Source organism: Rhea pennata, chromosome 5 (assembly GCF_028389875.1).
Source record: "Rhea pennata isolate bPtePen1 chromosome 5, bPtePen1.pri, whole genome shotgun sequence".
NCBI classification, from domain to species: domain Eukaryota; kingdom Metazoa; phylum Chordata; class Aves; order Rheiformes; family Rheidae; genus Rhea; species Rhea pennata.
The window spans coordinates 65,010,552-65,033,347 of NC_084667.1; the positions used below are offsets into that span (position 1 = coordinate 65,010,552).

General features: G+C 48.8%; 2 protein-coding genes across 4 annotated transcripts in view; both read left to right on the top strand.

The window, feature by feature from the left end:
* SLC35F4 (solute carrier family 35 member F4) overlaps positions 1 to 3,755 on the top strand; it is a 121,042-nt gene extending 117,287 nt beyond the window's left edge. For all 3 annotated transcript variants that reach the window (XM_062577149.1, XM_062577150.1, XM_062577151.1), the window contains exons 6-8: positions 1,175 to 1,367; positions 2,621 to 2,710; positions 3,514 to 3,755. In XM_062577149.1, coding sequence (XP_062433133.1) covers positions 1,175 to 1,367; positions 2,621 to 2,710; positions 3,514 to 3,755 — 525 coding nt within the window. The remainder of the gene's footprint in view (positions 1 to 1,174; positions 1,368 to 2,620; positions 2,711 to 3,513) is intronic.
* A 2,974-nt stretch (positions 3,756 to 6,729) lies between these two features.
* Positions 6,730 to 21,204, top strand: CCDC198 (coiled-coil domain containing 198). The gene is made up of 7 exons (XM_062578000.1): positions 6,730 to 6,934; positions 9,323 to 9,405; positions 14,489 to 14,566; positions 15,814 to 15,912; positions 16,807 to 16,966; positions 20,480 to 20,485; positions 20,954 to 21,204. Exons 1-7 carry the CDS (start codon positions 6,730 to 6,732, stop codon positions 21,202 to 21,204), a joined length of 882 nt encoding a protein of 293 aa, XP_062433984.1.
* Positions 21,205 to 22,796: the final 1,592 nt, after the last annotated feature.

Here is a 22,796-nt window from a genome sequence, read left to right on the forward strand (position 1 = left end):
TAGTGGGTTTTAAAAATGCATAAGTACAAAGCAAATCACTACAAAATAAATGTTTTAGTCACCCCTTCCTGCATCATTCATGTTTTGAGCAGGCGATGTCACAAGGTCACAGAATTTACTACGACTGTAATTAGTTTGTAGCTGCCAAATATTCCAAATGACTTTGGTTTATGAGCCTTTAATGAAATCTCCATTATTATGCCGCAAGGAGTTTAGTATCATGTTTTAATAATTTCCTGCCACCGCCGTTTATCGATGCTATTTGTAAAACGGGCTTGCCATATGCAGCAGGGGGGAAGGACTGAACGCGGGGAGTGTCACGTTGCCGTCGGTGAGGACAGATGTCTCCCTGGGCTGCAGTGCAGCTTCCTTGCGTATTCTGTGCTCGTGCCAGGCTGAGAGCCTCTGTTCGCCTGGTGCAGCCTGTGCGCAAGAGAGACACGTGGTGCTTTGCCCCTTGCTTGGAAGTAGTGCAGCCAGGGGGGGAAGATAGGGGATAAAGGCAGCAAGGACATGTTTGACAGAGAAACCGGTTGGCCTGAAGGTAGCTGTATCTTTTGCCAGCTTGGCTGGGGGGAGTATGTGTAAAGAAGAGCAGAAGTTTGGACTAAGTTGTAGTGGGATGAAGAGTTGCCTACCAGTTTTAGGCTTTGTTGCCATGCCGATAACTTCCTTGAGAACATTCAGAAGTTGCTCGAAGTGTATGAATTCAGGGTTATGTAGGACAAACCCTCCCATGGGCTGGCAGCTTGTGCTGCCAGTGAGCTTCCTCTCGCACCAGGTTAATGCTGCAGAAATCACTGGCCTCCCCTCACAAGTCACCGCAATGCCCAGCACAGCCCAAATCCTGCAGCCTCTGTTGCATAAACAGTGGTGCCTTTGGGTTACTTACACTTTTCTCCTCATGGCATTTTGTGTTAAGTTTAGGTGTACAGCCTCAACCTTCCACCTTTTAATAACAATATGGTATCCCCTTTTGTGTCCGAGCATGCAGGAAAAAACTGAAATCTCAGCAAAGGTGCCCATGGAGTGGGCTGTACTGGGGCACCCTGTCCTGGTCAGGGCTGTCCCTGGCCTGGCTCTCTCCAGGGGGACAGAGGATGGTACTGGAGGACTTTGCTTCCCAGGTCAGGCATGAACTAAAAACCTCCCTCTTCTTTCCTTCCCTTCACAGGTTTTGTTCAAAATGTTCCTTGGCAGTGCGAACTTTGGGGAAGCTGCTCATTTTGTTTCTACTCTGGGCTTCTTCAATTTAATTTTCATCTCTGTCACCCCCATCATCCTCTATTTTACAAAAGTGGAGTACTGGTCCCCCTTCTCTGCTGTGCCATGGGGTTACCTGTGCGGAGTAGCCGGCCTCTGGTTAGGTATGTGTTTAAAAACTCTACTCCTTTTTCCTAATTCTTCCCCTCCCCATTACAAAATTAGGCTCAGACACAAACCTTTCCCCCTTTAGCAGCAGAGCTCCCTCACAGATGAAACCTGATCCTAGCAAACACTGATACTCCTTGAGAAACATTTTTCATGGGAAGCCTTAATACAAATACTAAGAACAGAGAATAAACATGACCCGGTTGCCCTGACTGCTCCGTTTTTGCCACTGCGTTCCCGCAGCAGGGTGATGGGCATTTCATTCGCTCTGGCGTGGTGCAGTTGCTATTAAGCCCACCCGAAGGGATGCACAGACGCAGCTGGTGTGCACGTGCTGATGCAGGGTGGGTGCTGCAGGCTCTGGGCAGAGGGTGCACAGCTGTGCCGTGACCAGCAAAGGCTGGTGCAAACCGCTTAATTTCCCACAATCTTCACCTCTCCTCCTCTCTTCTGCGGAGCTTCCCCTGCCAGAGCTGCAGTTGCTCTGCTCCAGCGAGGCAGCACATCCATCGAATTCAGCCCAAGGGCCTTTTAATTTCCAGATACAAGGACATCCTTTCCTTTACTAAAGTTGCTATTACTTTGTAATTGAAGAGGGGTTTGTCTCCACTACGAGTGTATTAAATGGAAACAAAGAGGCTCCTGTTGTCAGTACATGGCCCCTCTCCCCAGCTGGCTGGAGCTATGGCTGGACTAACAGCTGAGGTGGCGCAAGCATGTCCTTGGAGCTGCTGTAACTCCACTTGCAGCAGCTCTGTCAGCATCTACAGAACAAAAAGTAGGGATAAGATAAGTAGGCAAGACGTGGCCTCATTACAGTCTGCAATTAACTTCATAGGCTAGTTGTGTTTAGAGTCCTTAAGAAGGTGTTGCCTACAGATGTAATCCACCCTGCGAGGTGAGAGTGGAAGCTGGGATTGCTGTGTCTTTCTGCTGGAAGAAGAAGGAGGGGTTTATGGAAGCAGAACTAGGTTGTCTGCTTAAAGCTTGAACAAAGCATCAAAAATGGAAATGCAACACCTCACTATTACAATTTATCAACAGACCTGCAGCCCTCCTTCTTCCCCAGTTCAGATCTTCACCTATTTTATATCCACATATATGCAAAAATAAGTAACTTCATAGTTCTTACCTTGTAGGGTTTGTATTAAGCATATATATAATACCTCTGAGGTCAGGGTGGAGGAGTAAAATCTAACACTAGTGCTTTTCACCCTAACCATGTATTATTTTCTTTGTTTTTCCCCAGCTTTTAACATTTTGGTTAATGTTGGCGTCGTGCTTACGTACCCCATTCTGATCTCTATCGGCACAGTGCTCAGCGTTCCTGGAAATGCAGGTATAGCTAACGCACGCGTTGGTGGAAACATAAAGCACGTGGAAGCGCAGATGGCAGCAGCAGTTCATTGTCTAAACGATCAAAGTCTGACGCCACATATCTCAGAGAGGTTCAGTCTCATCCAGCTTCCACAGCTGGCCCTAGTGATTCTGGGCGTTTCAGTTAGTGAATGCCATTTTTGTCCTTCATCCTTTCACTGGAAAAGAGAGGTATGCCCATACCACACAGGAGAGGGCAGGTTGACTCCCCTACGCCTGTGGCACGAGAGCTGGTGCCACTCAGCACCATGCTGGTGGCCTGGTTTGCAGCAGCAGAGTGGGATGTGTGAGTGGAAGGTTACTCCAGAACCCCCTCTTCTGGAAGCCCAGGTGTGCCATTACAGCTGGTTGCAGTCAGGCGGCAGGGACTGGGGACATCAGCTCTGTCCTGACCTGCATGCTGGTCTCTCTCCATCGCTGCTGAAATGTGCTGATGCAATCCACTACAGGAACTGTTACCATAAAGCACCTTCCCTTAGAGTAGAAAGAAACTAGAGGCTAAACTAGCTCTGTAAAGCTCCCTCGAAGTCTATGTGAAGGCAATGAAGCGTGGAGGAGATGCGGCATTTCTGGTACCACTCCGTGAGGTCAAAGCCATGCTCCAAACCAGAGTCAGTTGTAGCGGACTAACAGCGATGTGGCCAGTGTCACAGCCAGAGTCCGACACACACAGGCTATGTATGGAGACATACCAGGCTAATCTGATGATGTGATTCATCCTGCTGCAGTTTTTTGGTTGATGGCACCATTGTTTCTTCTTCACAGCTGTGGATCTCTTGAAGCACAAGATGATCTTCAGTGTGGTGAGGCTGGGGGCCACCATCATCATTTGCATTGGGTTTCTGCTGATGCTGCTCCCTGAAGAATGGGATGAAATAACGCTGCGGTTCATCAACAGCTTAAAAGAGAAGAAGAGTGAGGATCACACTGACGACATCACGGACTCCAGCATGCACACGAGAAGCAGAAGTAGAGCTAATGGGACAGTGTCTATACCACTAGCTTAGAGCTAGTGGACTTTAACTGCACGCAGATGTATATTCTGTGAATATAGCTGAAATTTCCTCACTACTTGTATGCTTAAAAAAATAACATTTACTCTGAGCTGGGGATGAATTGTAAGATAAGAGAAATACATCTATAATAAATGTTTACATTTATACTCTTATCAAGGAACAGGTGTAAATAACCAGAATAAAATGTTTTGTAGTAAAAAAAAAAAAACATTTAGGCTTGTGTCTTACTGAACTAGCAGGTTTTAAATAAGGAAAATAAGGGTCAAGTCTACATCACTGGTCTCCTTTGGGTAGCAAAAGAGTCAAAGAGACCAATCTTGGACATTTCCGGCAAAATCTCAAAAGTGAACATTAACTTGCCTTCATAGTAAAGGAATTACCAAAATAAATAGTTATTTAGTGTCAGCCAGCTTTAAACCTTGTTGCAGCCTTTGCTAAAGAGCTGGCCCTGCTCACGATGCTCATGGTCTGGCTCCAGCCTGCAGCTACCCAGCTGCAAACTGTCCTAGCTCAGAGCTACTAAACTGCTAAGCCAACCCATGGCTTCGCCTCCTCTGAAAGCTCTCCCAGACCCACACTTGTCTGTGCATCTTTGCAACAGCTTTCCGGCAGCGGCTCTGGATTTTGAGCATCTTCAGTAAAAACAAGATAACCCTATTTATCTTTTCCTCCCAGAAAAGCTGCTCTCCCAGCTGAACAGCGAGCTGTCACAGGAGACCAAGTACCTTGCATCAACACCATCTTGGAGAAATAGCAGCTCCCATTTTTCTGGTGCTTTTCCTTTGGGCCAAACAAACATTTTTCTTAGCCTCCATGGTGGGGAGAAAAGGGTGGGGGACAAAACACGCACAACTTACTTACTTTCAAAGGCAAAACAAACAAGCCCGGTTCCATCACTAAGCCTGTCACTGTGTGATTTAGGGTGGCTGTTTCCCGGTACGGTGGTCCTGGGATCCATCACGCAGCCAGACAACTCTTAGTGCGAGCACTTGGTGTGCAGCAGCGTGTGAATGTGTCTTTTTCTGTTGTTTTTGTTTGGTTAGTTTTAAAGGCAGAGTAGCAACAACTTCCAAGTAATGCAGATTGCCCTACTGTCCAGACCCCTCTCTGAAACGTTGGTTAGTGGTTAGCATGGTTTTGCTCACAGTACTTTTGCCAGGAAGAAAAAAAAAATCCTAAAGTTCTTAGAAAAGGAAGCATTCATGATTGCTACTACTAGCTGTATAACTGTGCCTGGTTGCTGCAAGGTGCCTTCCTCTTGCTGCAGTCCTCTCCTGATTTATTATTTTTAAAAATTTTTTTACATTATTCTTCTCCTTCATATTGTCTACTTCCTGCAACCAGGAGAATCGACAAAATACTATTTTCTATTAATAACAGCGCCATTGACCCCTCCATCTCACAGCTGCAGAACCAGCACTGGAGAAGACAACCTGAAACAACCAACCTCCTTGCACTAAACACACACGTGTGAGGTTCAGGCATGTGCCCATGTGCTTTTAAAACTCTCTTCTAGCTGTCTGGTGCTTTCAAAAGCCCAGGACTGGCTCTGCAAGGAGCCTCACAGCAAATTCGGCAGGGAAAAAACAAATCTCACACCAGCAACTCTGGTCACTTGAGCAGGTATTTTTTTTTTTTTTTTTTTTTCCTCCCCATCTCTCCTTTTCTGCTTTAAGGCCCTAAGGACCCCAGGACTCTGGGGCTGGAGCGATGCTCTGACGGGGGCCAGGGCAGGCTACGCAATTTGGCCTCCCCGCAGCGTCTTCACCGGAATGCAGAGAAGCGAGCGGTTTGGAGAATAAATTTGCTGGAGGGTAAAAAAAAATAAAAGGGGGGAGAGAGAGAAAAAAGGCACTTTACTTTTAGCAAGCTCTGCGTTAGTGAGTTCTCCTTGAATTCGGTGGATGTTCTCAGACAAAAATAGGAGCCGAGCTACCCGGCACCTCCAACAGCGGAGCAGGACGCAGGGACCCGGGGCTCCCCAGGGCTCCCCCCGGTGCATTTGGGCATCGACCTGAATTTTAACCCGAGGTAAAAGACTGTATTGAATACGCCCTCAGTTACAGGAGCCGGGGGGTTTCGCGGGTTGCGATGAAGCTGGCGCGCAGCTCGCGGGCTCCGCGCCGGTCCTCCCGGCCGTGGGGTTAATACCAGCTTTAACAAGCGGCTCGCTTTAGACAGCCTAACGCGCCGCCGTAATCTCCAACAGCGTCTTGCCGCTCGCCCTACTCCCTTCTTAATCCTCGCGGCATCTGCCGGGTGCCCGGCGCTCGCGGGCGATGCCGCTCAACGGCCCTGGCCGGGAGCGCCGGACCCTTTTGGTACCCAGCTCCGAAGCCGAAACCGGCTGGCGGCGCGCGAAGAGCCTCTGCCCGGCAGGCGTTTGGAAAAAACCAGGACTCGGCCACCGCGGAAGAGAATCCCGGGCGACGCGGGGCTCTGCGGCCGGAAGCAAACCGCCAAAAATAACCCCAAACCCCCCTAAAAGCCCTAACTGCCCCCTGTAATATTAATCTTGTTTCATAAATAATCCTCCATATATACATATATATACACACACATACACACGCGCACACACGTATAATTTTCCAACCACTCTGCCTTGAAGTGGAACGAACCACCAAGTCTGCAAATAAATCACACCCTCTGAAGCCAATTATAACCGTGTGAGCAAAAAAGGAAAAATAGAGAGAGAACTAAAAACCTTTTGCACGACGCGCGGGTCCTGCTCCGCTTCCGCTTACGGGTGCAAAGAGACGCACGGAAAGTTCCCGGCGGCTCCGCTGGGAGCTGCCAGCTCCGCGGGACGGCCGGAGCCGCGTCAATGTTTAACCGGCCCCGGTCGAGCCGGGAAAGACGCAGGGGAGCGGCGGCGAGCGGCCGCCGGCCTTGCCCCCGCGCTGCTCGGCCCGAAAAGGAGTTTTTCCTTCCCCATCGGAGGCTGCGGCTCCTGAAAAAAAAAAATATGGGGCTGAGCTCTTCCAGGACGCGCCACAGGGTAACCAAGGTGGCCCCGGTGCAGGCCGGGGGCGACCTGCCCACCTCACCCTGCGTCTCGGCCCCGCGCTGGTTTTCCCACGCGCCGCAAGAAGTGTCGGAGCGGGAGAAAGCCGCGATCCCGAGGCAGCTCCCGCCTCTCCGGGAAACTGGGTACGGGCGACCTGCTGCAGGTAGGAGGGTCTTGAGTGAGTTATTGCAAGTAATAATTGCAATTATTATAAATAATAATCACAAGGGGAGCAGCTGGGGGTTTGCCCGCGGCGGCACATCAGTCCCTGCTCAGAGAGGACGCCTGGAGAAAGCCACCGGGAAGGAGCTCGGGGTCACTCGGCGCAGCGGGGGGGGTGCACGTAGGTGCCTTTCGCGTTCGCACCGTCTCGCGATTTCCACCAAGTTTCAGCTTTGGAAAACAAAAATCCACTCCTCCCCCTACCCCCCCACACACACTTGCAACTTGTTTGGGGAAACTGCCTCGGTCGGCAGAGCCCGGGTCACGCGCTGCCGGCACGAGTGGCCCCTCCGTGAACAGCCCCACTCCCGTAGCCGTAAATCGGCACACGGCGAACGCAGGCTGCGTCCAAACGAGCGGGCGCGCGGCAGCCCCGCAGCAGCCCCGCAACTCCTTACGCGCCCGTCCTGCATACGTAGGTATCCCCAATGGTAACGCATAATTACCTTAAGTATAATTAGATCCTCGGGAAGACACTCAGCAGGTAAAATTCACCGCTATCGTAAATAATACCCGTGTCTCGCACACGGCTAATTCTGTAAGCCGAGAGGCAGAGGAATGCAAGCGCAGCGGCTGCAAACGCTCTCCCAGGAGCGCCCGAACCGAGAGCCTTCATCGCGCCGGACTGGCCGTGGCCTTTCGTGGCGGTTTCTAAATTCACTGTATGCCCAGAGATGAGAAGGGAGGTAGGCGACAGCTAGCAAAAGCCGCTGTGCAACTCCAACGAGCGAGACGATGAGGAATTGCTACCCCCGGCCACGTCCGACCAGTGCGGAGCGAAACCTCCGCGCGTGTCGATGAAGCCGCTCGCTTGAGCGAGGGTAACGCCGATGGATGGGGGGGATGCAGGCTTAGCACTCCTCCTCCCCTCTCTTCCGCTTCTAAAAGTGAATTTCAGACACGAACCAAACACGTTTAGCATTGCTGGACATTTCCTCCTCCGTACCGTCTACAGAAAGACATCGGGAGCCCGGGAAAGCTGACGCGCCTCTCGCGGGACAGCAGAGGCCTGGGGCCAACGCAGATCAGCGTGTCCTGGACAGTGATAATCACTGGGCATTTACCAAACGCTTATAAAAACATTTGTTTGAGGGGGGGGAAAAAAAACCCAATAAGCCTCATTTACTATTACATACTTCATTTGCAGAAACAGTCACGCTCAAGAGCACTCCAGCGATGCATACACTTGAGCTGCTGCCTAAACAAGCAAAGTCTCCTAGAGAAGGGTCTTACCTAGTTTTTGAGGATTCATTTGGGCTGGCATTAAATTTGTCGCTCACCAGCAGAGAAAACCAGCTCTTACAGCGTAAGGTTAATCCCTCCCCACCACCACCACCACGAGGCCTCCAGCTCGGGGGGCCTCATGCTCTCGCCACGCGGCCTCCTCCCTGAGCATCGTCTCCTTCCCGAGGCAACGTGGTCTGCAGGGAGACGATGCTCAGGGAGGAGGCCGCGCGGTGAGAGCTGATGTTTTTTCTCCCAAGATGTCACCCGCGCTGGAATTTCTCCTCCAGGCGGCCCCCGCTTAGTGGTTAATCATTGCACAGGTGCTCGGCAGAGCGGAGCAAATCATCGCTCAGGTGAACTCAGCAGCTCTTGCAAGGGGACTGTGGTGTCCTCCTGCGCTGCTGGAGTCATCCCTACACTGGGTTTGCGAGATGGCCCTTGATTTTTTATAACTAGGAGGTTACAAAACAGCAATCGCTGTTTGGTAGCGCATCCTCTGCACGTATTTTGGGCTGGTTTCCAAAGAGGAGGGCTTGCAACTGTGATGTTTGCATCAGTAGAAGAGTTAAACATTTCTTTAAATAAAAAAGGTCTCATCAGACTGAGCAGCAAGAAGAGACCCAAAGTGCTGCCCAATGCCTGCTTTAGAAAGCCAAGCGTAAGCTCAGTCAGCAAACGCAGCCAGGAACCAGCCAAATACCCAGTTTTCTTGGCCAGCAGAAGGTCACAGGCTGCAAGAGAGACCAGGGAGGACAACAGGATGCTGTAGGAGGGAGTGAAGCAGCTGGGAGAGCCCAGAAGCTGCAGGAGAAGTAGAGGGTGGTTATTGCTCCATGTAGGGTACAGGAGGGGCTAAAGAGGGAAGCAAGGGGTACGTGGTGGACATAGTTCCTTAGGAACTGCAGGCACAGATTTAACCATGCTTTATTTCTGCTGCTAAGAGAACAATTTATATCATGAGTTACTGGAGCACAGCAAGAGAGAGTTTATCAAGACAAGCCAAATAAGAGCTAGATGAGAAAACATTGCAGGATACCTCCTAGGAGCCAACGATCATGCCGAAGTAACCTCACCCATTTCTTCTCCTTTTCTAATCCCCAAGGGCCCAGACCCCTTTCTTTCAACACCATGCTGGAAAAGGGAGACACCAGCATCATTAAGCAGCACCCACCTCGGAGACCTCAAGTAAGATGAGTTTGAAAAGCCTCCCACAACGTTGCGCCGAGCTACCTGGCCCCTCAACTTGTAGACAAGTCACGACAGCATGGCCACGTGCTGCTGAAGTGCCACCACTGGGAAGCAAATATCTACAGCAATGCAAGTAGGATGCCTTAATCTTGTAGGCCATCACCCCTAAAGAGTGTTATCAGCAGCCCAAGCGTGAGTTGACTGCTCTCCCAAGGCAGAGCAGATAGGTTGACTACAGAGGTGTCACTTTTGATTTATTAGCTTAAGGCAAAGGAGACTATCTCCAAAATCAGCCAGAGAGCAGCCAACACAGCAACATCCTGCCTTTGCCTGCCATAAAATTTCTGTGCTGATGTTTTTCAGCAATAAAAGCCTTGTGCAAGCCTCAGAAAGTCCCTCATATTTGCAGTATTAAGCTGGAGATGCATTACAGGGCCTGCACAATTCTTGTAAAAAATTAGTTTTTCTAAAAACCAAATGGAGAAGAAAGCTTTTTTTTTTCCTTACACCCTACCTGTTTGCTTTGCCTCTCCACACCTTCCTGAGCTGACCATCACCATCCTTCAAACTTTCTATTTCTTCTCCTCTTACCTTGCTCACCCTGTAAGGTGCAAAAAGGGTGGTGTCTGGCTGAGGTTGACTTTTCCCACCTTTCTCACCCACACAAGCCTGAGCAAGTGCCCAGCTCAGGCGGCTCCTTCCTTTTTCCTGCAGACCCTCTTCTCATCCCCATCAGCAGCAGGAGCTTTGCAGCTGCCCACAATTGCTCTTCCTCAGCACTGACACCCAATTTCACATGTGCCTTCCCAGCCCCTTTCTGCAGCCCTCACACCTTCCAGCTCAGGGAAGCACTCAGCTGCTGAAAATAACACCCCATGCTCTCGTTTAGCCAGGACTTTCAATTAGCAATTAAGGGCCAATATCACACCTGGTGCCCAAGCCAACCCCGTTCAACCTGCATTGAGGAGCATGGGGCCATGTGAGCCCCAGGGTCCCACCAGCCATTTATCAGGGGTCCCAGGGAGTCCCCACTGGTGTTTGTCACAGGGAAAGCGGTAAACGCCCTTCTCTGGCTCTTTAACCCATGAAATACCTATATGTGCTGCAACTGGCCACGACCATCTCATGCAGTTGCTGGCAGAAGCTGGGTGACATTTAGAGCAGCCTCGAGGCTGCTCCAGGTTGCCCCAGGAACACGCTGGCTGCTCAGCTGCCCCCGCGCAGAGGTCCAGCTTTGCTCGGTCTGGTGCTGAAGGCTCGGCCCCAACATCATGCCTTTGCCAAGGTGTCACCCCGTGAGCAGACGGGAGCGCTGCTTTTCACCCCGGGTGACGATGAACGTGTGCTTCGTGTCGGTCCCCGGCTTTGGGGCCAGGTAATGCAGGTTTCTGCTCAGAGCGTATCGTTCTTCTAATTAATTCCTTAACTGACTTAACAGTAATTGTTCCTCCTCACTGCTCCTATAAAAGTCAAATCCTGGAGAAACTCTACTTCCTTCCAAAACAACACCCCCAAATAGCTGATTTCTAACAGGGGTCCCTCAGCAGCCTCTGAAGGTGAGTCTCTGAACCCTCTCCCGGGCTGGTGCTGGTCGTCTCTGTTCTCAGCCAGCTGCGTAGCTCCTTGCTGAACCGGGGCTGCTTTGCTCAAGTGCTCCCTTCTGGGGTTAAAATGCTAATCTGGCGCGTGGGATCTGGACTTTTTACCATAATGAGGAGGATCGTAACCCCCAGACGGGGCCGGTTCAGACCCCTCCACTGCTGCCTGTAGCTCTGAGCAACGCTAGCAGCTTCGCAGAGCACGTAAGGACATCAAATGTGAATAAAGTGCCCCTCTACTAGGCAAGAGGGTGAGACAGCAGCACCTGTAGTGAGTTTAGCTTTGCCCTGTAAACAGTCGGGTGTAATCAGAGCCTCATTTAAAAATCCATTACTGGCATGTAATTTTTAGTCACTGATCTTTTTTCTATTACAACTGTTTTTGTGTATTATTAATATACTGATACTGTTCATTCCGGGACAAAAACACTGTTAATCCTACCCTGAGCTTCTTCCACTGTCATCAGGTAGCGCAAACCACATCTGCAAAAGGCATTTTCCCTTGGGGGAATATTTTTAAAGATAGTGCGGAGCTGGAAGATCATATCCTCTTCAAGGACTGTCACAGGGCTTCAGCCACGGAGTATTTCCAGAGGGGGAAAAAAATAAAATAAAAAAAAGAGCATGCCCTTAGCCAGCCACGGTTCCTGCCCCCGGCATCTGGGAATGATGCACAGCCGGGACGGTAATTTGCAGGGGCACATGCTGCCACCTAGTGTCATTTCCCAAATGAGCAGGATTTCTAATTTTTTTTTTTTTTTTTTTTTTGGGGGGGGGGTGGTGCTAGAAGACGACTACAGAACATAGCTGCCTCTAGGTAAACTTCCTACTGGCCGAGACTGGAAAGAAGAGGATGGTGGGGATGCTGGCTGGCTGGGTAGTCCTGCGGGAAAAGCACTGGGATGAGATTTGGGAAATGGGCTTTTTTTTCCCCGGCTCATGATTCACCTGAGTCTCTATCAGCTGCAACCTAGGGAAGCTGGTGAATGTGGCCCTTGGGGTAGTCCCATGTAGGACAACCCATGGCCTGTGCTTTCTAACCACAACGTGGGTCCCGTGGAGCATGTCTCTGCCCATAAATCAGAGCTGTTAATAATCTCGGTTGGACTCGAGTTGGATGGCGAAATCCTCAGGGCAGTGAGTGTTTCTTACGGCGTGTTTGTAGAGCCCCCGGCATACGGCAGCCTTGAGCATGCCTGGCAACTTTGGGGCCAATGCAGCTTCGGTGCCACTTCCCACCCAGAGAAGAATTAAGAATTAAAAATTGAGATTTTTATGAATTAGGAGGAGAAACTGGCAAATCTGACACCTTTTTAGCACAATGTTTATGCTGAATGTACCAACCCCTGCTCCTCAGAATGGAGGAGGAACTCAAGTGGCACCTGTATCCTCCATGCTCTTCCCTTCTCCAAAGAACATTAAAGTCCCTCTGTTGGGCTCTCTACATCTCCTAGGAGCTTTTCTCTTGAGCAGCAGATGTGTTTTTCCTCAGCTGGAAGCTCTCATGGCTTCGGCTGATGACTTCACCAGAGGAGCTTTTCTGCCTTTTACAGCTATTTCAGGCAGAGAGCTACGCATCCTCATCCTTTGCTGCTCATCCTTGTGAGATGTAGCAGGCAATGCAACACCGGCTTGGTATACAGCAGCACAGGAGTGCACCAGGCACTGGCACCAGCGGGGATGGAAATCTCATGGTGGAGCCACGGGACTAGTTTGTCGCTGCTGGCAAGTTACACACTGCAGATGCTCTCAGGAGGAAGCCTGGAGTATTTGGCATTTGTGAGTGGGTGTTGCGCTGACTTGACTAATACCTCCTGGATCAACCCTAGGACTTTATCCAGGGAAGAACATGTCGTTAATAAAAATAAAAGACCTTAGCTCATATTAGCTGCAAAACTCAACCGAAAGATATTAACAAGGGGGAAGAAGCTGAAATAGAAATAGTGCATGAGTGGCACTGACCCTGCGGTGTAGTTCAGCCTGGAGAGGAGGGTGTAGGCAAACGTTTGCTCAGCAAACAGCTAAGCCACTTGAAAATGCTCCTTTGCCTTTGCTGCTGCTCCTGTGCTGAAGGTTTCCAAGCCCACCTCCTTGTCAGCAGAGCTGTTTGCAGTGGTAGGCAGGTCTGTTTAAATGGTCTAAACTGGCAGCCGAAACAGGAACGTGCTGCTTGGGATTCAGCCAAACCAGGGGGTGTTCACACGAGCATCTCCACTGACGGAGATGTGGGACCATCTCCACTCATGGGACATGATGCAAACGCTGAATGCAGAGGTCCCTATCACCCAGCCGTGCTACACAGGTAGTGAAAAAAACGTCCCTTCCTCACTGACTTAAGACACTAGCTCTGAAGTGGCATAACGGTACACCTGAAAAGTCATCTCAGAGCTAAAGTGCATAGGAAACCTAGGGGAATTTTTTGCTGGTGCCGCGGGTTTTGGACTAGGCCTCTTCTGCCTTCCTGGGGTTGGTGTACCCACAAAACGGTGCTGAGTTTGGCTTCCCCTCTGGCATTCGCTCCCTGCTTGCTTTATGTGATGCTTCTGACTTTTTCTTTACTGCATTGTTGCATTTATTTATAGGATGCTCAAACATTATAGCTCAGGCTTTGGCAGCAATTCAGTTTGTACAGCTAAAGGAGAGGACATTCCAGTGAATGTCTCAAGAAGTTAATGTCCCACATAAAGTGTAAGTCAGGTCTTCTCAGTGAAGTCCTTGATGATGTTCCACTTAATTTTATAGAAGCCACGCTGAGCTCCCATCATAGAAGGGAAAAGTAGCAATACCAAGCCAAGGAGTAATCCAATATCATCTGGTAGTCTGCAATAATTCAAGGAGATCTCCGAGTTCCTTAAGATTGAAATCCATGCTCAGAGCAGTCTGTAAAGCAATCCTCTGTCTGCCACCATTAGCCACCTGGAAGAACGCTTCACACCATGAGCAGTCTCTGCAGAGCAGGGTATTGCTCAGGCTAATGTATGGGAGATGGGTTGGACGGATGGGCAGTGCCCTGGGTCTCAGGTAGCCTCAGATGTCCTGGTAGGAGACATTTCATTACATTACAACACATCTCCATGCTTCAGTTTCTGGTTACATGTCGTATTTGTGTTGTCAGCTCCAACATGAAACTCTCTGGGCTGGGGTTTATCTTCGCTATGGTCCTGGCTGTAGCCTTAGGCACTGTTATGGCAAAAAGAAGAATACTTATAGGGATGGAGCCAGAAGGAAGAGCACAAATTTCAGCTGGGCTTCCTGCTTTGATCTAATGCAGGAGATTCTCTCAGTTTTGTCCCTTTGTGAAGCACATCAGGAGAGGTCAGTCTCTCCAAGTGGTCATTCAAGATAGCAAACTCCCTTCCATATTGCCAGCTGGGCCAGAGTCAGAACTGGAAAAAATGTCAATGTAGTTTAATATTGGGTTCTTGTGTTTTATGATTGTGGGGAATAAGAAATGCTAAACATTATAAATATTGGACTTGTAGAAGCTGGAACCTGCTGGCCTTCTCGCTGCTGAAAAGCTCCCAAGTCAGCAAGACGTGGCAGCAACTCCGAAAGCAAAGGTGAATGTTTGGCAAAGGGCAAACACTGGGGAAACCGGCACGTTCCCACTGACCGCACGTAGCCTCCCACGTCACAGCTGCTTAAGCACGTCGAGGGCTGATCTGAGAGCTGGCGGCGGCAAACTCCAGTGCTCGCGGTGGGTTTGTGCTCTGCTCTGCAGCCGGCTCATCCATGCAGGTTGCTGGGGCGGGCCACGGACAGTGGCAGGTCTACAGCTCGCAGGCGCCCGTCCCTCGCAGGCCTGCAGCTTCTCGGAAGTCAGTGCTGTCACGCCACCTGAAATGAGAGCAGAGCTCGGTGGTTTGCACAAGTTGTGCTCTCCTCCTGGGCTGGGCCTGAGAACCAGCTGGGAAAAATAAATAAATAAATAAATAAGCACACACGAGGAATGTGGATGAAAGTATATAAAGCCAAGTGGTAAGTTCTTCATTCATGATGAATTATAGGGGTCTGAGGGCTTTTTTTTTTAGGAGCAAACTCTGGAAAGCTAAACTTCCTTGGTGATGAACAGGACTTGTTTTAGTCCACCAGCCAACACAAACTCAAGGTGATGGGCCATCTCCACCAGGAGATGGAGGGCCGATTTTTCCCACAGTGCTCCCTAGTCCCAGGAGTGTCTATTTCTGAACCTCCAGCGTGAGATGCTTCTTGGGCATGAAAATTCCCTGGATGAGGACCTGGTGAGTTAGGACCTTAAATATCTGTGAGAACATAGGTCTTAGGAACTCTTTTTTAAAACAACTGAGCAATCTGGACACCCATCACTTGCAGTCAGCTTCCAGCAGGGAGAAGCCTGCATATTTTTGTGTGCCATAAACACATCCTCTGTGCTGGGAGGAGATGTGACGCTGGAGTCAGAGTTGCTCTCCGACTGAACTATTTCTTTATATGTGATTTACTTGGTTAGTGATGCTGCTGGTCCTTGTACAAACGCAGACCCTTTTGTAAATAAAGCTTTCGCTGTGTCTATTCAGACATCCAATAGTTTAATGAAAACCGAGGTTGCATTTTGAACCCTTCAACATTGTCTTGATGAAGGCCTCCATACTACCCCAGAGTTGCAACACAAACTGCCAGTACTGTGAGCACTTGTGATAAATCTCTGCAAGCTGGCTACTCGGGAAAATATTCCCTGCCTTTATCCAGAGAGTGCCCGAGGGACAAGGAGAAGGTTTGAGAGCTGCTGGCTGATTCTTTTTGTTCCAGAAAATGCAGGTATATTTATTGGTGTTTATATACCTTATAGGCTCTGGAGAAGAGGGGGCAAACCCTGAAGCACCTCCCTGGCAGACGGCAGCACTTACACAAGCTGCAGATGCTGGACTTGAACCGCAGGCACCAAGAGGTAAGGCTGAGATCTGGGGGAGAGGCGCCTGCCTCTTTCGTTTCCCAACAGGTATTTGCCCCTTGCCCTCAAATACAGACTGGGAGGTGGAAACGATTTGCTTCCACCTCATTTTTCAGTGCAGTGATGTCCACACGGGTGACCACAAACCTAAACATCCTTTTGCTGGCACTGCCAGCCAAACTCACCCTGCTCCTGTTTCTAGAAGGAGCACATGAAGCTTTCCTGGTCACTCAGGCAGACTTCAGGACCCCAGGTCCCTCCTGGTGGCCAACCATGAGAGCTGCTGATACATTTACGCTTTTCCCCTTAGTTCAGGAAGACTCAGGTCTTGTAAGAAATTACAAGAAAGGAAAACACTGGGAACTGCAATCACGTGTCCTGGTCCTCACTCTATTAACGACCTGGACCAGGTCCATGCAGATTCCTGGGCCTCAGACCCCAGCTGAAAATGCAGATCTGGATGCTGGTTTCCTTCCTGAAGCGTTTTGGAGATCTGTAGGTGACAGGTGCTATGTGGGCTCTGCATGACTCAAAGGGAGACAAGCAGTACCTACCAGCAGGCTCTCTGTATTCCTTTTTCAATTCGACTGTCACTGGGCCACAGAGTCATTGAACTCAGTAATTTTTTTCTGCCCTAGGAAAAGTTCAGTAATTATTTCTGATTTTTCAAAGCTTTACCCTCATTTGACAGTTGCCCACGGAGAAATCAAAAAACTTAGTCCAGGTCATGTTCTGTCATGTACCTAATTTGGCAGATATGATTTGCCCTGGTTAAACTACTCAACTGCATAATTATTTTCAGCACCAGCCCCCTAATGATATGCTGTGTTGAGCTGTTAAAACGTGTTTGCTCCTCTGTTGCTTGTGTTGATGACTCATTTGCAAACTCAGGCTGGGCTGAAGAGAAATCTCCACAGGGAGGCAAAAATCAATAAACAAAAAATCAAGGAATTCAACACGAAGAAAGTCCTTGGCAATCTCCATAGAAGCAACAGCTCCGAAAGCCAAGACCTCATCCCTGCTGAGCACAATCAGACTTTTAATGGAGACTGTGGTAAGTAGAGTAATTTTCCAAGGAGATGTGCAACTTGCTAGCATTTTAAGTGTCATCAAATAAGTTTCCCCATGAAAGCTGATTCCGCTGCTTCAGCTACTGCAGTGACATGGTGCAAGGTCGAAAGACTTAGTGCAAAAGCAGTTTAGGCACAAGGTGAACCATTGAGGTGTCACAGCAAGACACAGGTCTCTGGGCTGCTCTTCTTAATAGACTCAAAAATATCTGAATGTTGACATCCCATTGTGGAATATTATAGGGACAAAAAAAACAAAGTCACTAGTGCCAGACCCTGCAAGACAGGTTCCCACAGATAGAAGAGTCCTTATGTTGCCCCAATGTGTCCCCACATGTCCCCAAACTCTCCTGGGTGCTAAATTCAACTCCTGGATTAATCAAAACTGCATTGTTGTTTACATAAATGCAGCTGGAAACATATAGATGGTTGTACACACGAATTTAGGTGGGCTGGGGGGGGGTCTCTAAAGCTTCTCCAACTTAATATCTAAAGGCATGAAGGACAAAAAAAGGAAAATGCCTGCTTAAAGATTAACCCTTCCACCAAGTTTTACCCCCTCCCCTCTGCCCCCAGCACTGAATGCAGCTTGCCTGAGACTGGGATGTGCTCAGATGGATACACAACTGTGTGTCCATGCAGACAGCGTGACAATATTGCAGCGTTTACTCCGAGAGAGTTAGCAGTCGCTGATTAAAACATGCCCTGCCAATTTTCCTTCAAGCAGGAGCAATAAGTTACTGCAACAGTCTTTTTTCTATACTGCACAGCCATCTCCAGCTGGGGAAACAAAGCAGAGCACCAGCCCACCACTGAAGACGGCGATTTTCCTGTATCGGCACTGAGCCAATTTCCTTCCTGGAAGGAGCACAGGGACGTAACCGTGCCAAATAGCTGTGTAGCTGCAGTAATTGATGTGTACGCTATTATGAGATTCCCAAGCAAAATAGATCAGGGCACGTGATGCAAACAAGCAGATCAGATTGTCAGCTATTGTCAAGCGGGCTGGGCTTCAAAAGAGCTATTGTACTACGCCGGATTAGATACAGCCCAAATTTTTCTTTTCTGGAGAAAAAGGAATTGCAATGTTTCCTTGCGGCAAAAGGAAGAACTGGATGATTAGAGATTGGCAGTTATTTTTGGTGACCCTGCAAGTCTGATACTTGGAAAAATAGGCAGCTTTGTCACTCCTCCTTGACATGCATGAAGGACCAGAGGAGAGTACCCACTGTCCCTGGGCTGGCACGGTGATGACACAGCCAGTGGATGGCTGTTCAGGTGCTTTTGGGGGAACAACTTGCTTCCCATTGACTCAGGGAAGGAAATTTTTTCCCCAAATTTGCACATCTCTACACCTGGCCTCCTTCAAGCTTCTGCTCTGTCTGTACCTGCTCCATTATCATTGATGGGCTGTTGGGAGTCCATTGCCTGCTGGGTCTTGCCACATCACTGATTGCAGCTCATTTTGCCCAATTTGCCATGCTCTTGGTGCTGCCTCCTTCCTACAGCTCCATCCAGGAGCCCAGAGCAAGCTGTGTGCATGCAGCCTTGCCACTTGTGTGCGCTGCAGCCTGGGGCATTGGAGCTGCTCAACCTGAGCTAGAGATGTCACGAAACATGTCTGACTTTCTGTGCAGGGTGGAAGAGGAAGGAACAAGCAAGGATCCATCGTGTTTCAGTGGCAATGTTGGTAGCTGTCACCTTGTTCCCACAACAGGCAGTTTATCCACATATCCCTGGCAGGGTGCAGAGCCTGGCACACCTCTGTCCCACTGCTGACTTTCCCCACCAAAAGGCTTTGGAGCAGCTCAGAGTGTGGCTGCAGATGAAAAACGTTTGTTGTAAGAACAAGCAGGGGAGTACGGAGCAAAAAAGCTTGGCAGAATGGTTGTAACCAGTGAAAAGATACTGGAAAGCAAATGATTCCAGTGCATCTATTTGTCTTTCAATGCTCCAATGCTCCCCATTGAAAAGAACTTGCCCAACTTATAGTCACTATCAATGCCAGAGGGTGAACATAGATCTCTGCAGTATTGTGTGTTCCAGTAAATATCATCTACCAGCAAAATCCAGCCTTCCTCAGACCTGCAATACTGTCTAGATCCTTTATAAGCAACCAGAGGATCTGAAGTACAAGGAGATGTCTTCTGGCCCTCTGATGGCAGGGAAGAATTTCCCATTAGGCCACACTTTAGGATGAAATGAAGGCATGACTAGATGGAGGGATATGGTCAGCTGTTCAGGATAAATCCAGCAGGACAATCAAGCGTGCTGTTTACCATCAGGCAGGTGAAATCCTTCTACAGAGGCTGATGTTAGGTTGGGGGGTTTTGCTGAAGTGAGGTACAAGCTAGTTCTGTTGCTGGAGAACAGCAGAGGCAGCTCATTGGAGCTGCACACGGAGGAGATGGCTGGCTGGCTGGAAGGGAGAGCACCCTTCATCGCGTTTGGAAAGCTGAAGCCAGGCTCAGCAGGAGTCATCCTGTTAAATAGCTTTAATGGTACCAGGAATTTGCCCTGCTAGGGAGGCCCAGGCAATAAAAGGAGAAAGAACCGTTTGAGCAACAGCTGTCATAGATTTGCTCCTGGCTTAATCACTCACTGTCCACCACAATATTGTGTTCAGATGCATATTACAGCCTCTGGACTACTGCCCATCCTATATGAGTGTGGAGTAACTGTGTTACAGTCACTTAGGTTACTAAATTTTTAGATCTAGTTTTATGTGGAAACGTCTCACTGCCCGGAGCCAGGCAATTTCCTTTACAGCTTCGCTTCCCAGCAGGTGGTGCACGTGTAAGGAGAAACGTTCCCGGTGAGATGGTTTCCAGCCATCGCTCAGTGTCACTCTCAATGCCGGACGTGCAAATACATCGCGCGGACTCCATTCGGAACCATGTCCTCTTTTACTGGTGACAGATCGCAGCCCCTCGTGGGCACACTTCCCTGCTCCAGGTCCCCTCCTAGCGCAGGAGGGAGGACGGCGTGCTCTGTAGTGGCAGGAACGCCAGGAAACACTGAGAAGCGACTTGCCGTTCCTCAGTGCACCTTGAGGAAGGGCGAGCAGCAGGAACGGGCTTCTTGGACTCTAATGATTCGGAAGCCAGATTCTGACCTGCTTTCACAGCTTGCTCATTCCCTCCAGTCCTTTCAGGTTCGCTCTCCTGCGCACGTCCTTTGCCCTCACGCAAGCACCTTTCACGCTGCTCCGAGGTCAGGATCAGGTCTCACCCTCTGTAGTGTAAACCTGCAGGGCTCTGCTTTACTTGCCACAGTGTGCGCCTGATAACTGTCGGCATAGGACTGGAAAGGTGTAATTGAGGGCAAAAAGTCTTAAACGAGGGATGATCTTGTCTGCCAATGAACTTCTATCAGGAGGGAAGGGGATCGACTTAGTTGCTCCTTCTATTCCTTCGCGTTTCTTAGCATCATCGTTCCTCTGCTTGAGAATAAAAATGAAACTGGAAGTCCCATTACAGCAGGAGCAATTGCAGGGCATGGTTACCATTCCTGAAAAGCCTGGGCTGATTTTCTCCGGCAGGAAGGCTGCTCTGGTGGGGAGGATGTTAGCCTTGGTCTGCTCCGTCACAGGCATGCTGCAATGGTCAAGACATTAGAGATTACGTGCTACTCAGATACTGATGCATTAGGAGTCATTTAAGCATCTCAGATAGGAATTTGCTCCCTGGGCATGCAATATGGGAATCCTGCCTCCTACGCGTGTGGGGCAGCTGTTAAATCACACTTCACCTTGCCAGACTCCATAATTTTAATGAATGTAATCCTGAATGTATTATGCTTGGCACTGCCCAGCCCAGAGCATCTGGGTTGGTCTGGCAGGGATCTTTCAGGGACTTCTTTACATGAATCCAGCTGCCCTTAGCAATTTCCAGCTAAGCCCTATGGAACTGAGCATGCAGCTCAGCAAAATGAAGACAAAAAAATTTTTTTTTTCTTTTTTCTCCAAGGAAATACATGGGATAGACGATTCTCAGGGCAACACGATGGGGCTGAATCTTCTGCAAGCAAGAGCAGTAAAGTTGACATGTGGTTCTGTCGGGAGCAGCCTACAAGAGACTTGTTCTGGGATAGCTCCAGCACTGACTCGGAGGGCTGGGAAAGGGAAAGGAGGAAGTTTTATCACAAACCTACACTTACAAGAACCAAGACGGAGAGAATTCCTCTCTTTGATGAGTTTATTTTTGATAAAGATTTGTAGTCACATGTTGTGGGACGAGAGTGATGCGCTGAAGAAACAACCCAGAGTGCTCTGGTTGGGCTGGAAACCCCCTGGCTGGATATATCGAGGGTAAAGACATGATGTTTGCAGTAAGCGGAATTTCTGTAAGTGTGAGCCAGTGGAAGGGCTACTGGGGAAAAAAAAAAAAAAAAAAGACATCACTGATGTGGAGTGAATGGTGACTGTTTTGGGAGTGTGCCTTAATTAAAATATCTGGAAAAAAATAGCTTGGACTAAGCAACAGTAAAGTAAGGGGTGGAGGGAGAATGAGAAAGTTGGCAAAACAAACAAACAGAAGCTTCAAAATGTTCTGGGTTAACCCCAGTTATTAAGTTCAACTTGAAAAGAAATGTTTTGCTTCCGTTTGGAACTTTTAACTTTAACTTCCTGTTTGGCTTTTCTTTCTTTTCTTTTTCTTTTCTTTTTCTTTTCTTTTTCTTTTCTTTTTCTTTTCTTTTTAATGTCCTTTTCTAAACCACAAAAATCCAGTTCAATAAGGAAAGGTAAAATGATTGGCTTAGAAGAGCTTTAAAATAAATATTCTGGCATTTCTAAAATTCCATTTTGACTTTGTTTTTCTAATTTCCACCTCCTCTCCCACTAGCAGACACAGTAACATGTATATTGTCTTCAGTACTAAACTCCAATTTTAGAGATATTCTTCTGAAAAAAAAAATGGCCTTTACTCACTTGCTTTCTCTGTTCAGGTTCAACACTGTGCAGTGAATGGTGGAAACGAAGGGATTTCTATCACCTCACACAGGCCCGTAACCCACTGCGAGCAGCGTGCTGGTCTAGGCTATGGCACCTACTGGCAATGCGACCTGCCTGCCTGCAGCAAGCTGACAGTCCCAAGTACGTGCAACATGACAGTTGTATAAAGGTTACTAGACACATCAAAGAGAACCTTGCAGTTTCCATCCCTCTTAAACTGCATTTTTTCCATAAAATTCTTTATTTTTTCCATATAAATCTGTTCATTATCTGAGAGTCAACTTTGTTCAGTTCTCCTGCCTCCTATCTAGTTATCTTTGTAGGTCTCTAAAGGCCACCGCTGTAAATGTGCATGAGCTTTGTGGAAGAGTGGAATAAGTCGTTCAAGCATATACACAAAATGATTCTCTGGGATTTCAGTTACACATCACGGAGCTATTTTAATGCAGCAGGCTGGGATAGGCAGGATACTGGTGCCTCAGAAGGAAAGGAGGGAGGGAGCAGACTGCCAGTCCTGATCCTGGCAGAAAGACCTGCCTGATTCTTAGCATGAATTTCACCTCTGCTTGAAGTTGCGGAGCACGTCATGGTGCTGAAAGGCGTTAACTCTTCCTCCTACCTCCTTTTCCTGCTTGCCTTGCCAACTTGCTTTCCACTTGGTCTCTCTAAAACCTGCCACAGGGTACAACATCTTCAGCTTGTTGGCCTCCAGACTGCCCATCAGCTAAGACCAGCTAGAAATTGCATATACTCATATGCACAGGCGCACAGTGAAATACCACAGGCTTTCCATTGCCCGTCACTGCCTTTCTCTTGTCTAACCATCACCTAATTAACTCAAGATCCGGACTGCTGTT